The sequence below is a fragment of the Apaloderma vittatum genome, unplaced genomic scaffold (assembly GCF_000703405.1).
Source record: "Apaloderma vittatum isolate BGI_N311 unplaced genomic scaffold, ASM70340v1 scaffold278, whole genome shotgun sequence".
NCBI lineage: Eukaryota > Metazoa > Chordata > Aves > Trogoniformes > Trogonidae > Apaloderma > Apaloderma vittatum.
Window position 1 is genome coordinate 3,563 of NW_009730987.1, and position 14,820 is coordinate 18,382.

Sequence of the window (14,820 nt, forward strand, 5' to 3'; positions counted from 1 at the left end):
ACATCTTTCCAGATTTGTCATTTTGGTCACAATTCTCCCACAGTCCTCAGGAAAGGGAAACTAAAGGCTCCTAAATGAACACCAAAACCTTGGTGACTTCTGACCCCAGCCGAGAGAGGAGCACTCGTACCGCAGCACGCCGATCTCCACGTCCCACATGGGAAGACTATAATTGTTACCTTCCTGCCTGCTGCTAAGAAATGAAGTTGGCAACCACATCCATGAAGAGAGGTGATAACAATATGTCGGGGAGGAGACGGGGAAAGCTTTATTGCTGTCCATCCACACTGCTCCATGTAGCACTCCTGAAAGGAAAAGGGGAGACTCCCACTTAATATTCCTTCCCTCCCTCTCCTCTACGACACGTGGAGGAGCCCCAGCTTGCAGGGCAGGACAGTTGGACCCCCCATTGCTCAATAGTAGCGGTTGAGGCTCCTGGTCCCCGGGATGTCGGGCTGGCCGTTCATCCAGATCTCCCGGATGATGCGCTCCCGCTCCTCCAGCCGCTGGGCTCGCTCCAGCTCCTCCGCTGAAGTGAAGACGTTCATGTTCAAAGTCCTCTCGAACCTGCGGTGCCTGCGGGCTGACAGGTCCGAAGTGGTGTCCGAATCATTGTCGCTGTCGCTGCTGTCGCTGTCGCTTTCTCGCTCCCGAGGAGGTTTTTTCGCCGAGGAGCGTTTGCAGTCAGTTCGGCAGGACCGCCTTAGCACCAGGGCCAGCAGGGTCAAGACAAGTCCAATGCACACTCCGGAGACAAAATAGAGAGCTGCCCGCTCGGGGTTTTCTAAAAGAGGAAAGAAAATGATTGTTGAGAACTACTTTTAAATGAGCAAAACACACATGGCTCCTCAGTGCACAAACCAGCCGTCGTCCCTGAAGCGGTAGAGTTTCTAACAGTTGGTTTACCTCCATGCCCTCCTTCGCCTCCTCCCCGCGGGGAAATCAGGAAGGGTAATTTAAACGGTGGATTTGTTGCCAAGGCATTTGCCCACATGCAGAATGTGGGTTCGCTGCAGCTGTGTCTTGGAGCTGTGTGGAAGGAGAAGCAGCAGCCCCGCAGAATTAAATGCTAATTCTGGTGGCTGCACGAGCGGGGTTGACACCAGGGTGCTGCACATCCAGCAGCAGCTAAGTGCATCTTGCTGTCATATCCATTATCACTGTACCAGGGATAAAGATGATTACAACGCTTTACATGCTCTCTGTGCTGTGGCCCAGCTGAAATGGGAAGCCTCGCAGCATGGAAAAATGCATGCTATTTATTCATAGGTTTCATTTGCTTATCTAAGGTAAGTGTGCTGGCTTTCCACTTAGACCACCAAAACATATACCTGTGCTACACAAGCATGGCTGGAGTCGGTGCACTAACAGGACAAATCCTGCATTGCCACATTTCAGAGGTGATATAACAAGTCTCTAAAGGATCCACAATGCCTGTTAAACTAGGCAGTCTTGTTTATTTACTACCTTTTCTTTGGTGGTTTTTTTTTTTTGTTCAAGGGACTACTTAGAAGTGGTAAATGTTGTTACTGCCATTCCCCTGGGCTGAATCATCTTGGTTTATAGGTACAGTGAGTGGGTGAAGTTGAACCAAATAGCAGTGTCAAGGCCAGCTTCACTCTGCTGGGTCTGTTTGGAGTTCTGAGTTCAAGGATGGAGTCAGTTCCTCAGATGAGTCTTAGTGGCTTGAACTCAGTGATGGAGTAGTAACAGTTCCTACCAGCTGAGAGCCCGACATTCAGCTCTGAAAGATCTCTGTAACTAAAAGGCTCTGCTCTACCTTCACTTCCCCTCACTATGCTTTTAGTAAGTGCCTTCTCCAGCTGATTTCCTTAAAACTGCTTGAAAAAGATCAACTGGGAGATATTAAAAACTCAACAGGACAAGACCCTGCTCTAACTTCAAAGCTGGCTCTAAATCTGAAGTTAGCCATGTTCTGAGTAGGAGGTGGGACCAGGTGACCCCTGGAGATCCCTTCCAGCCTAAATTATTCTCTGATTCTCTGGTCAGAGCCCAAACACTGGTGTGTGCACAGTTCAAGGCAATGCATAATTGAATGCCTGGAGATATTCACAGAAGAGTTATAGGGACAAAACACCTTTGTGCCCTTTGCCTCACTCCTACCAAACAAATCTCAAAGATGACTGACAAGCCAGGGCGGAGGAAGATGTCATGAAATCTGGCTAATAAAACAGGAGGTTGTTGCTGGAGTGGTTGGTGTGGATGGTATGGGGAAAAAAAAAACATGCTGAAGAGAGACTACAAAAAAAGAGAACTGCAGTAGATGCATTCAACAAGTCAAAAAAAAAAAGAGGAGACAAATGTAGCGGTAGTCAGAAAGTCAAGTAAGACCAACGCCAGAGTTTTTAAGCTAAGTTACTTTGACAAAAGTGAGACAGCAAAAATACAAAAGTAAAAGAGAAGATATGAGCAGGCATGAAGGATGCATCAGTGGCTTTTGTAGCAGTCTGCCCAAGTGAAGTCCTGGCCCCAAAGAACTTAGTGGTCACTCTGAACTCAAGGGACAGGACTCAAATCAAAACTGCAGCCCTGCTTGTGCACTGGCAAAGCTGCTGCACATCTGGTAATGGGTGAACTCTAAAGAAGTGGCTTAAATTCCAGAGATTTCAAAATCCCAGGAAAAGTGGAATCACACCTTGATATGGCTTCTATCTCCATGTACAGTATAGCTCAGGACACTAATTGCAAACTTTCATAGAATCATAGAATCATAGATGGCCTAGGCTGGAAGGGACCTTAGAGATCATCTAGTCCAACCTCCCTGTCATGGGCAGGGACGCCTCTCAACTAGATCAGGCTCCGTCCATCTTGGCCTTGAACATCTCCAGTGAGGGGGCAGCCACAACGTCTCTGGGCAATTTATTTCAAAGTCTTGCCGCCCTCGTGCTGAAGGATTTCTTCCTAAACTCCTATCTAAATCTATTCTCCTTCAACTTAAACCCATTTCCCCTTGTCCTATCAGTGGACACTCTTGTAAAAAGTCCCTCCCAAGGCTTCCTGTAAGTTCCCTTCAGGTATTGGAAGGCAACTACTAGGTCCCTCCGAAGTCTTCTCTTTTCTAGACTGAACAGCCTCAGCTCCCGCACCCTGTCCTCGTAGCAGAGGTTCTCCAGCCCCTGGATCATCCTTGTGGCCTCCTCTGAACATGCTTCAACAGATCTATGTCCCTCTTATGGTGGGGGCACCAAAACTGGATGCAGTGTTTCCTTGCAAGTGGGCCTAGGGAGGACACACAGAGTGTGGAAGTGAAGAACAAATGAGAAGTACTGATCTGTTTGTCCTGGAAGACCCAGCCTGCCTCCACTGTGCGTTCCTGCACTCACATGGGCTTGATTTGGTTGCATTATTTCCACTGTTCACTCTTTTAAAGCAACTCATTAAAAAAACATATAATGGAGCCTGAGATGCAAACATGTGCAGTTTCTCCTCCCCCACTTTTGTCCATGCCCTGCTTTTCCTTTCTCCTCTACGGTCCTTCTTCCATGCTACCATATGTAGCTCATGAGCAACCTGCACCCCAATTGCTACTTAAGCAACTAATTTTCATCCCCTGCTTGTGCTCATATGTACAGCCGTTCATGCAGTGCTATGGCTGTAATTGAATCTTTGGGCTCTGGTGGCATTTATGAGCTCCTACAGTCACTCTGTCAACATCTGAGACACTGTCTGGACTTCCTCACAGAGCTCTAACCCTAAGTTCAACTGCAGTCTTGGCATTTATCATACGTAAAATCCACTCACATGGCAACATCTCTTTTTTTTCACAGTAGAAAAAGCAGCTTAAGTTAAAAACCACAGGCTCTGTTTTTTCTCAGTTGAAGCAGTCAAGTCAGCAATAGCCTAGATTTGTATTTTGAGAGCTTTCTCCACTGCATGTTCTACTTAGAAAGACCGAAAAGGGGCATCCTCTTCAGCAAATAAATACTCAGCATCTTCCAAAAAATCAACTATAGTTCAGATTTATCACATCAACACTGAAGTATCTCAAAAGACACATTATATTCGAAAAAAATCTCTTTTAAAGTGTATGGATATCAGTAGCAGGAGTTAACATAATTTTAATATGCATTCATGTGTGCGTGTGTACACCAGCTAACACATTAATTTTGACCAGTGTGACTTTTTCTTCCACTGCTGTTAAAGAAAGCTCAGAGCTATGTTTTTCTCCTAAGTTTCTAGGGGGACTCAGTTGCTCTTGCTCTCTTTAGCTCGGGTTAACTTTCCTCTTCCTGGTATTTCTCTTTCTGGATTGAAAGCATTGATGCAAATGTCACTGATTCAAGCCTGAATTTAATCCATTTAGACAAAAGATATATGCTCTTTACAATCCTTTATACAAAAGCCACCATTTTCTAGGTGCTCAAACTGGCCAAAAATTAGAAACACATTTTATTGTGTTTTTCCAACCAAACCAGCAGCAATTATGGAGCCTGCTTCCTGAGGGCTAAAAATCTGCAGGGAGCATCAGCCCAGACTGCCATTAATTCCCTAAGAAATGCCCCCGGCCAAGGTTGTTATTGCTATTATAATAAATTGTTTCAATAAATAAAAACCAATCTAGGCATTAACGCTCTGGCTTCCTGTGACGGCTTCATGCATTCAGAAACCCCAGTGGGGAGAAAAATTTCAGAGGGCCCCAGTGAAAGGTTCAGCATTAAGCATGGCCAGACAAACAGTAGGAACCAAATCTTCTAGGGAATTTACAGTTAGCCCCACAGGCTGCCGAAATCCCCTGGTAGAACAGAGGAAGCTCTCCAGGAGCCCCTTATTAATAAAGCTCAGGCCAAGCAGTCTAAAAGTTGGAATGATCTCCCCCAGGCTGTTTTTTGGAAGACCCTTGTTAATGATTTGGCAGCAAAGCTTTGCTTGTGGAAAATAATAAAACAGGGATTTATGGAGGTTTCCCTCCAACTACTTCAGCCTGAATACCATGACAAAACTGGAACAAGTCCCTTGTCCAAAGGAGACATTGGAATTGCTCTGACACAATTTGAATATTTAACTTTTATACAACCACAAGGGACAGTTCTTGTCTTGCTGAAGAGTGTGACTGCAAAGACAGTTCCAGCTGTCACTGAGACCGGTGAAGTCTTTCCAAACACTTGAGCAGGTTTTGAAACAGGTCCATGACAAATAATAGGTCTGAGGTTTGAAGGCAGAGATTGTACATATTTAAAAAGCGCAACTACAAGGAAAACCAACTTTCAAATTAAAGGCATCCCTAAGTCTTTTGCAGGACCATGCTCTGAAGAAGACTTACTTGTTTGATCACCTGATAGATTCGGTCCTCATTGACATTGATCCCTCATTTTTCACTCTTTCTCCCTATTTCTGAAGAAATGGTGTTTTCTCCGTTCTGGAAGCTGGGATAAGACTAACACCTAACCATCTGTGATGCTCCTAATCATGATAAAAGCTGAAAACAGATTTGATGGTGAAAACCAACACTCCTGCAATGAGGTTTTGCTTCCTGCTGTGCTGTGATTTTTCAGTCCTCAGTTGTCAATAGGAACATTCCCAACTATTATATGGGAATATCAGTCAAAAAGATGGTGAAAATGAGCAGAGAGGCTTTCACTAATACTGGCATTCCTCCACTCTGTGCACTGCAAGACTCCGCATGTGTGAGTGGCTGAGCCTGCAGACCCTTGATCTGCAGCTGTCCATTCAAACATGCTATTTTTTGCAGACAATATGAGCACCACTGAGCAAAAAGGGGATCTCACTGATTTGTGAATGCTCTGATCAGGCTAAGAGACACCCCACTGCCGGGAAGGAAGAGGGCTGGAGCACCTGCCCTATGAGGACAGGCTGAGAGAGTTGGGGTTGTTCAGCCCGGAGAAGAGAAGGCTCCAGGGAGACTTCATATTGGCCTTCCAGTACCTGAAGGGGCTACAGGAAAGAAGGGGGGCAATACTTTATCAGAGAGTGTAGGGATAGGATGAGGGGCAATGGTTTCAAACTGAAACAGAGTAGATTTAGATACTAGGAAGAAATTACTTTCAGTGAAGCTGGTGAGACCCTAGAAAAGGTTGTCCAGAGAAGTTGTGGACGCTCCCTGCCTGGAGGTGTTCAAGGCCAGGCTGAATGGGACTTTGAGCAACCTGGTCTAGTAGGAAGTGTTCCTGCCCATGGCAGGGGAGTTGGAACTGGATAATCTTTAAGTTCTCTTCCAACCCAAACCATTCTATGATTCTATGATTCTAGGATGATTCCAGGATGATTCCAGGATGATTGATTCTAGGATTCTAAGATTCTAGGATGATTCTATGATTCTATGAAAAGTAGTAGAGTGGATCATCTTTTCAGGCATGTACTTTACCCATGAAATGCCAGGTGCGAGTAGTTTATTTGTTCTGGAGTGGTCTGAGGTATACACTATCCTCTGTGCCAACAGAAAAAACATCTTTATAGATTGCCTTCATCCATTTGCAATCTTCTCTTGCAAGGTCCTGTTTTGACTCAACTCATCAGCACAGGGAAGCCCTGAATACAGCACTTTCAGTCTGCAGAGTTTACCTGATGGACGTTTTTAGTGTTATGAAACAGAGCAGTTCTTGCGCTAATGTTTCCCTGTGGCACAGAGGCTGTGGTCAGGAGCAGTGGGGAGATGTGTCAGCCGTCACCAGCCCTCCCTGGCTGCCCAATACTCTGCCTCTCCTGAGCCACTATAATGGCTCTCTATGGACATCAACAGCTGTTCTGGTTTAAGCTGCCTTCAGGGCCCCAAACTCAGGCCAGCACAAAAATTCCCAAATGTTCTGCTGCTCAGAATGTGCAATATGAAGGGGGGTGGTTTTGCAGTGCTCTACTTTTATAAAGATGATATTTGTGTCCTGTGACGCAGCTTGTCTTTGGACTCATAATCTGAAACCTCTCCATATTCACGTATAACAAAATAAATCACGCCAAATCCATCCTCTTGGCTAAAAGCAGAGAGCTAAATTATATGCAGGAGATAAAGATGGTTTAGGGCATCTGCTGTTTCAATCCATGGGGCAGCCATCAGTTATTTTCATAATAAATAACAAACTGAACATATATATCATCAAGACTAATCTAACAGCCATGCCTAAGTGTGCTGGAAAACATGAGAAACAAGCTCCTGAACTCATCACTGAAAATCAAAATCATGTGATCTGAGTTTTATCTATTTGACATCCAGTGGATGTGAACACATCACACGGAAAACACATCATGTGAGGGTAAGCAAATCCCAAAGTAACGGGACAGATAATGCCATCTTTATTTATTATTTGTGCTACAGTAAAATCTGGAGTCTCCTGCCAAGACTGACACCTTATGAAAGGGATGAATTGAGGCCTTGTGCCCTACAAAACCACTGCAGATTCAGAGAGTTCTGCTGCAGCAAATGAAAGCAAAGTCCATGGAATACTGTCAGCAGCCCTGAATCATAGTCACAACTGTCCCCAACCCTAAATCCTACAACCTTCTGCTGCCCATTACAGTTCAGATGGAGTAAATAAATTTTGTTTTATAGTAAGGTTGAGAATGCAGGCATTTTCATGTCAAAAACTGGGCAGCTGTAGGTAAGAAGAGGGAGAAGTGTGATAGCAGAACATTCATTTAAAGTTCGCCCTTTATAATCATTCAATAAAGAAGCCTATGGAAGAAAAAATACATCCTACTCAACTATCTTTTGTGAAGAACACAACTAGTTCCACTTAAGCTGCCTGCTTCTTAAAGCTGTCACAAAAATATGGATCCTAATGCCACTACTGCCCATGTAGAGGGGCATAACTTCAGATTCCTCATTCAAGGTCCTTTTAGAAGGACCCGCCACCAAACGTGCAGAAACACTGTTACTAATCTACTCAGTGATTCAAAAATGCAAAGCCCAAGTTAGTTATTTCACACATGAAAAGAACCGTGGCCAGCAGTTCAGGGGAAGTGATTCTGCCTCTCTACTCTGTTCTCCTGAGACCTCACCTGGAGTTTTGCCTCCAGTTCTGGAGTCCTCACCATAGGAAAGACATGGACCTGTTGGAGCAAGTCCAGAGGAGAGCCACAAAGATGATCAGAGCGCTGGAGCACCTTCCCTATGAGGACAGGCTGAGAGAGTTCGGGTTGTTCAGCCTGGAGAAGAGAAGGCTCCAGGGACACCTTACAGTGGCCTTCCAGTACTTAAAGGAGGATTATAAAAAAGATGGTGACAAAGTTTTTACCAGGGTCTGTTGCAATAGGACAAGGGATAATGGTTTTAAAGTAAGAGAGGGTACATTTAGACTAGAAATAAGGAAGAAATATTTTACAGTGAGGATGCTGAGACACTGGAACAGGTTGCCCAGACAGATGGTAGAATCATAGAATCATAGAATCACAGAATGGCCTAAGCTGGAAGGGACCTTAGAGATCATTTTAATCCAGCCTCCCTGCCGCCAGGGACGTCACCTCTTGACTAGATCAGGCAACACATGGGGACCAAACAGGAATCGAACCCACGACCTTAGCGTTGTTAGCGCCACGCTCAACTGACTGAGATAAGTTCCGTCCTTGGAGACATTCAAGGTCAGGTTGGGTGGGGCTCTGAGCAACCTGATCTAGTTAAGGATCACAGAAATATAGAATCATAGAATTGATTCCTTTGGATTCAAAAATCTTCTGGACATGTTCCTGTATGATCTACTCTAGATGATCCTGCTCTAGCAGAAGGGTTGAACTAGGTGATCTTCAGAGGTTCCTTCCAACCCCTACCATTTGTGATTCCATCATTATGTGATAAAGATCATCATAACCATTAACCTAGCAATGTCATGTCCAACACTAAACCATGTCCTTGAGCACCTCATCTACATGTGTTTTTAATACCTCCAGGAGTGGTGACTCCACCACTTCCCTGGGCAGTCTGTTCCAATGCTTGACAACCCTTTCAGTGAAGAAGTTTTTCCTAATATCCAATCTGAACCTATCCTGGTGGAACTTCAGGCCATTTCCTCTAGTCTCACTGCTTGTTACAGCAAAGAAGAGACTGACCCCCACCTTGCTATGACCTGCTTTCAGGTAGTTGTAGAGAACAATAAGGGCTCATCTCAGTCTCCTTTTCTCCAGGCTGAACAACTCCAGTTCTCTCAGATGTCTTTTCTCACTGCAAGGGGGTTGGACTGAATAGCCTTTAAAGGTCCCCTCCAACCCAAACTATCCTTTGATTCTGTGATTCTATGAAATCCAAATACTTGTCCATATCAGCATGTTGGTATTGCAGCAAGAACAAGAGCATGGCACCAAGAATGCATTAGTATTTAACAAATTAGCAAGACTGAACAGCATGGAGACATGAAAAATTAGCTCATAAATATTGGAGCTTTAGTTATATAGACCTCAGTGTTCCAGAACAGCATAACTGCATTACAGTCGTGCTAGAAGACTGGCCACAATACACAGAATTATTAACAGCATGTAGTAAAGGAGAAACACATTCATATTACTATTGCTTGGTAATAAGAATTGCAAGGTAATAAACATAGAAAACCTTAATTAAACAAATGGATAACACCCATACAAAATATATGTTCTGCCTCAGGAGGCCAGTTACACAGAAACTGAGGCCGTCCTTCTGAGGAAAACAGCAGAGATTGACCTAAAATATGCTGAACTGGTGCATCCAATGCTATCCAACCAGTGTTACTCCCTTTTTGAGCTGTTAGGTCCTACAATTCTGTAGGCAATTCCTACTGAAGTAGCTCATGTAGTTGTGGGATGGGAAATATTTGCACTATATGCTCTGCCTCTACTGTATATTTCACTATCAACAGTATGAACCCCCACGTACTCATAGGACACACAATTTTTCTTTCAACTTTTAAAGGGAATCTTAGAAGATTACTCCTCTGCTACTTGAAAGATACGTGTGGGTGAAAAATAAACTGTGATCCAAGGAAACTTTACTCTAAACTAGATTTAAATATACAATTAAGCAGACTCTCAAGTTACTTCACCTTCACACTTCTACTGAAGATAAGCCAAATTCTCTTAAGCAATGAACTTAAGTAATGAACTGAATGTTGTCTATTTTCCAAATTACAAGACAACAAGCTTGCCTCCCTAATGAGCCAGGCTTTAATCTCCAGGAAAATGGAGCATTAGCAATAATTCCACGAGTAAGATTATATTATATTTAACTTCATATGAGAGCAAACCGAGAGGAAAGCAGAGTGCTATAGAGCCTGTTATACACTGTCTGCTAGAGCTGCCCTGGTCTTTCAAGGGACAATTTGCTGAGAGACGAGTGAAAAACACAAACAGTTCAGAGGCAGATTTAACTCTAGGTGACTGTGAAATATAGGCTAAGTTGAGGGTCTGCAAAGAGCTTTCAAGAAGCCAGAGAGATGGCAGATGCAAGACCTACCTGTGATGAAGGCGTACGCTGCTAGGATGTTGCTGAGCAGAGCCATCTCTGTGCTGACGCCCACAGGCTCCATGCTGCTGCTGAGCGCCGGCGGTTGTGTCTCATCCACGGGAAGCAGGAAGGGGGTGTTGTCTATAGGGTAGAAGGTGGCCGACCTCCCTTTCTTCTTCTCTGCTTTGAAACAGAAAGGGAATGAGGAACGAGAGGCACGTGCCCCAGCCCTACCCTGCCCTATCCCCACCAGGTCAGCATCTGCATTCAGAAATCTGGAGAAAGGCACCCAAATTTGTCCCTTTTTGGGGTGCAACTAAACTTCTCAGGTAGCTTCAGCTGAGCACATACCCTGTCTGCATCCAGGCAGCATCTTCTCTCCCCCGTCTCCTGCTCTTTCATGTCACCACTTAGACACACCCACCTACACTAGAGCAAATATATCATCAGGTTTCTCTTCTTTTATGTAAATCAGAGGAGCCTTTATCGACAGTGCATTCAGCTAAGCTTGTAATAAGGACTGGAAAACACAGGCAGAGCTGGCAATCCTCTGCCGCTGTCGTGCGGTAGTGATCCATCCACACCTGGCAAACAGACGTGCTTTCTCTCCAGCCTTTACGGGGAAGGGCAGACCTGAGTTTATGACTTCCTTGAGATGCCTGCTCATATCGTGTTTCACCCAGACACCACTTCCCCTTTGGAGAGGTGAGTGAATACGGGTTAATGATTTGATTTTATTTGTTGAAGACTGGAGCTAAGGAGGCAGCTACTTCCAGGAGGCTCAAAGAGACCCTTTCAGACCTTATCTGCTGAGCACTCCCTGCACCTTGATCCGCAGGCAGACACCTCCACTAGTCACAAAACACTAATTGTGTTAAACTCTTGAAAAAGTCGGTGCACAAGATCCAGCTCCATCACCATGTCATTGCTTAACTGTAGCTGTTTGGGTTTTTCAGGTTCCCTTCCCTGGGTGCCTGGGTCTGGCCAAAAGCAATCACAGTATAAAATCACAGACTTGCACCTGGCTTCCACTTATCTGCAGGTATTAATTCCAGGAAACTGGCAATGGTGCCACCAGTGCCACATAAGCAAACACACTCTGACAGCAGCCACGACGTGAGATGCTCTGCATTCCCTGGCTGCCTGATCCAGCTCCTTTCACTCCAAACTCGGCAGCGTGAGACATGATGTTTGCCTTCCCACTGTGTGTGTCAGGAAGCAGCTCAGCCCAGGGAAGTGGTAGCAGAAATTGACAGGTGTCAAAGAGAACAGGTAATACTGGATGGGGAGGGACCGAGTGCATGAACGTGCGTGCCTCGGAGGAGGAGCAGCTGGGATGGATGTCTGGATGTCGCTGCAAGGGATCCGCTCCAAGGAATGAGGGCATCTCTGCCACTGAAGAGCTTCATGGCCTTGGGAAAGCCACAGGTTACAAGCTATCAAGGTGTTAATGACTGGCCCTGAAGCAAAGTTTTTAAATATGGGTGCAGATCCAAAAAAGGAAAAATATCACAAGAACTTCTTGCTTTAAGAGAATAGAGATCACCAAAAATCAGCAGAGCAAATGGATGCACTGGGCACAGAAGGTCAAGGGCACTTTCAGCAAGAAATCAGTAGCAAAGTTTTGGAAAATCTTTTTATTCAGATGTGCCCTGTAATCTCTCCTTTATTCTCCCTGTCTGGTAAACTTATGTCTGTACAAGCAGTTGGATGTTTTTCTCTACCGTTCTTCCTGCAAAGTAATCCATGGGAGCAGGGTAAGCTTTTCATTTCCAGAAAAAATGAACTTAAAAACTGGATACTTCAGAGCATCTCAAGTAGCACAATGCACGTAAACTGAGGCAACTGAATGCTGCTATTAGTCAACACATCCTAGAGAGTCATTCTCCCCATAGCAAACACTTAAAGCTTGATGTATTTGCTCCTACACAGGTATCTATGACACCACAGGATCAGGAGCATGTCCACACAGAGATGGCAGGTACAAGAAGGGATGTAGGAGAAACTCTGGTCCTTCTAGGGCAGCATCTAGAAGCCAGATGAACACCCCAGGTAATCTCAGAAGACACAGTTGTATGACAGAATCCAGCCCAAGATGTCTACATGCTGAGGTCTGGCTCTGAACTAGCTAATCTACAACCCCTTTAAAATCAGTAAAAATGGATTTAACCACCAGGATATAATCACATACATATTTCGTAACTTTGTACCTCATCGTAAAGAGCACTTGCTGAGTTAGGTGGCTCCAGGTTCCTACTAGGTCTTTGAGAGTTTTCTACAACTCTGCAGAGGATAGAGCTTCTGTGCCACGATCTCTCACCTATCCAGTTCTCGGTTAGTGACATCCTGTCCCTCGTTGTCAACACATTCATGGCATCTCACAAGGACTAAGTTTTTAATTATGTGGGCAGTGAGGGCTTTCATACACATGTGTTAGATCAGCCAGGAAAGGCTCAGATGGACACCACTTCCGTTGGGTATGGAACATGTAAACTACGCTCTGCAACAACAGTGGATTTAGGAGATAGAGTAAAGCATAACTCCTCTCATGTGAGTTGTAAGAAGAATCTTTCTTTTTTTGCTTCTGACTTGTCCAAAGAACAGATGCAATCAAACAAGTTTTTAAAAGAACACTCGTTTGCATACACCACACTCCAGCAAAGAGCTCCACAAAAACCACAGAACTGGTTTTGTCATCTACAGTATTTTACAAGCACAGACAGAAAACGACTGGAGTTATGCAGGGGGGAAAAAAACAAATACAATTCCACAAGGGCTGTGTGTTGCCATGTGGTTCCTTGGTTCACCATTTGTTCAAGGATCATACTAAAAGACATTCCCTTTCCTCCTTAATGGCTTTGAAGATCTTGTCTATGCCTAGTCATTCACCTACTACTGGTTTTCTTTTCACCACCCTTTCTTAGCTGTTCCATGTCACTCAGACTGTTTCCCTGTGACTTTACACTAAAGCTGAGCAAAATTATTTCAGCTAGCAGTAAATTTGCCCAACACCACAGTATAAGCATAGAAGAGGTTATTCATGGTACTAGGCTGACTTCAATAAATAGTTTAAATAAGAAAAATAAAATGGGAAGGGAGATTACAGAAATGTCAAAACATTTCCTTTTGCTATTTTTGAAACATTCTTTTAGCTTTTAATTTCAAAATGACATCTGTGTTTGACACATGGTGCATATTTTAAAAATTAATGAATACACAATGTGAAAACTAAACAAAAGGTGACATACGTAAAAGTGAAGTGTTTAGATAAATGGAAACAAGCTCAGGATATTTTTTTTTTTCTTCCTTAAAAGAATTACCAGGATCTCAACGTTTATTTTGGGCTAACTCAAAATTCCTTGCCTTGTCAATTTTTCAGTAAGGTCTCAAAACCGAGAAATCTGTTACTGCTGACACTTAATTAGTGGATTGACTATCCAAGCTGTGTACTAACTTTGCCAGGAGCACAGTCAGAGACAAGGTAGCTCTGCCCATATCCACCTAGAGCTGAATATCTGGGAATTTCAGAAGTAACATCATATTCCTTCTGCTGCATGTTGGGAAATACAATGCAAAACTGTCCACTAACCCAATACGTACTCACCTGTGCTCCTCCTTTTTCCATACACCAATCCTTCCACCTACTCACCTATCCCCATAGAGGCCTAAGATCTGACTTCATTCATATCTCTTGACTTTGCATTTTATGAAAATATCCGATTTCAAAGCTCAGTTGAAAACTTCTCTGTCCCCTGTGAGGTAGATTTACTGTCTCTGCCCTATTTTCTGTTTCTCTGACACTGTGTTTGACGGGTCTGCAAAGTATTTCTGTGATGAGTTTTGACATGCGTGGCCATGGCTGCTATTTCAAGAAATCCCATGTGAGTTTCACAGTTCACTTTAGTCTGCTCTTGGTCACATTTCTCTTCAAGCTTCCCTTTCTGATTGTGACAAGGATGGGGTTTGGGAACAATATAGAAACCCAGATAAGGGGAGACAGAAGGGAAGAGTTACCGTGACACAGTTAGGCTTGGGTCAACACCACAATAGTCATAACTACCTGGGAGAGCTCGTCCTATGTTGGAAGCAGAGACATCAGAAAGGAACACGCCGTCCCCTATAACGTTGGGATCAAACACTCTTGGCTGCAGTGGAAAATGTGGCTTCTGAAATCCTTGGTAATTGGTTGGTCTTGGCTGGGTTTCATGCAGAAGCTTCCTGGGAACTGAAAGAGAGGCGCAAGAAGAGCACGGTTATTGAAGATTTTTCAGCCGGTCAGAATGAAAATTATCACATTATGCTACGGGCTCAGCTGACACTTAATTATACCATCTGCAGACCAATCAGACACTCACTTACCATGATGATGAATGCTCTCCAAATGCCAGCACAGAGGCACTCAGTGAGAGAATGCTGGAAACTATAAAGTGATTAAGATATTG

General features: G+C 44.2%; 1 protein-coding gene across 1 annotated transcript; it reads right to left on the reverse strand.

The window, feature by feature from the left end:
* Positions 1-413: 413 nt before the first annotated feature.
* On the reverse strand, positions 414-14,603 carry EVA1A (eva-1 homolog A (C. elegans); the record flags this gene model as incomplete). Its single annotated transcript, XM_009874986.1, has 3 exons — positions 414-784; positions 10,388-10,561; positions 14,439-14,603. Coding segments are annotated over 3 exons (710 nt in total), but the record flags the coding sequence as incomplete, so codon positions are not given.
* Between the last annotated feature and the right edge of the window lie 217 nt (positions 14,604-14,820).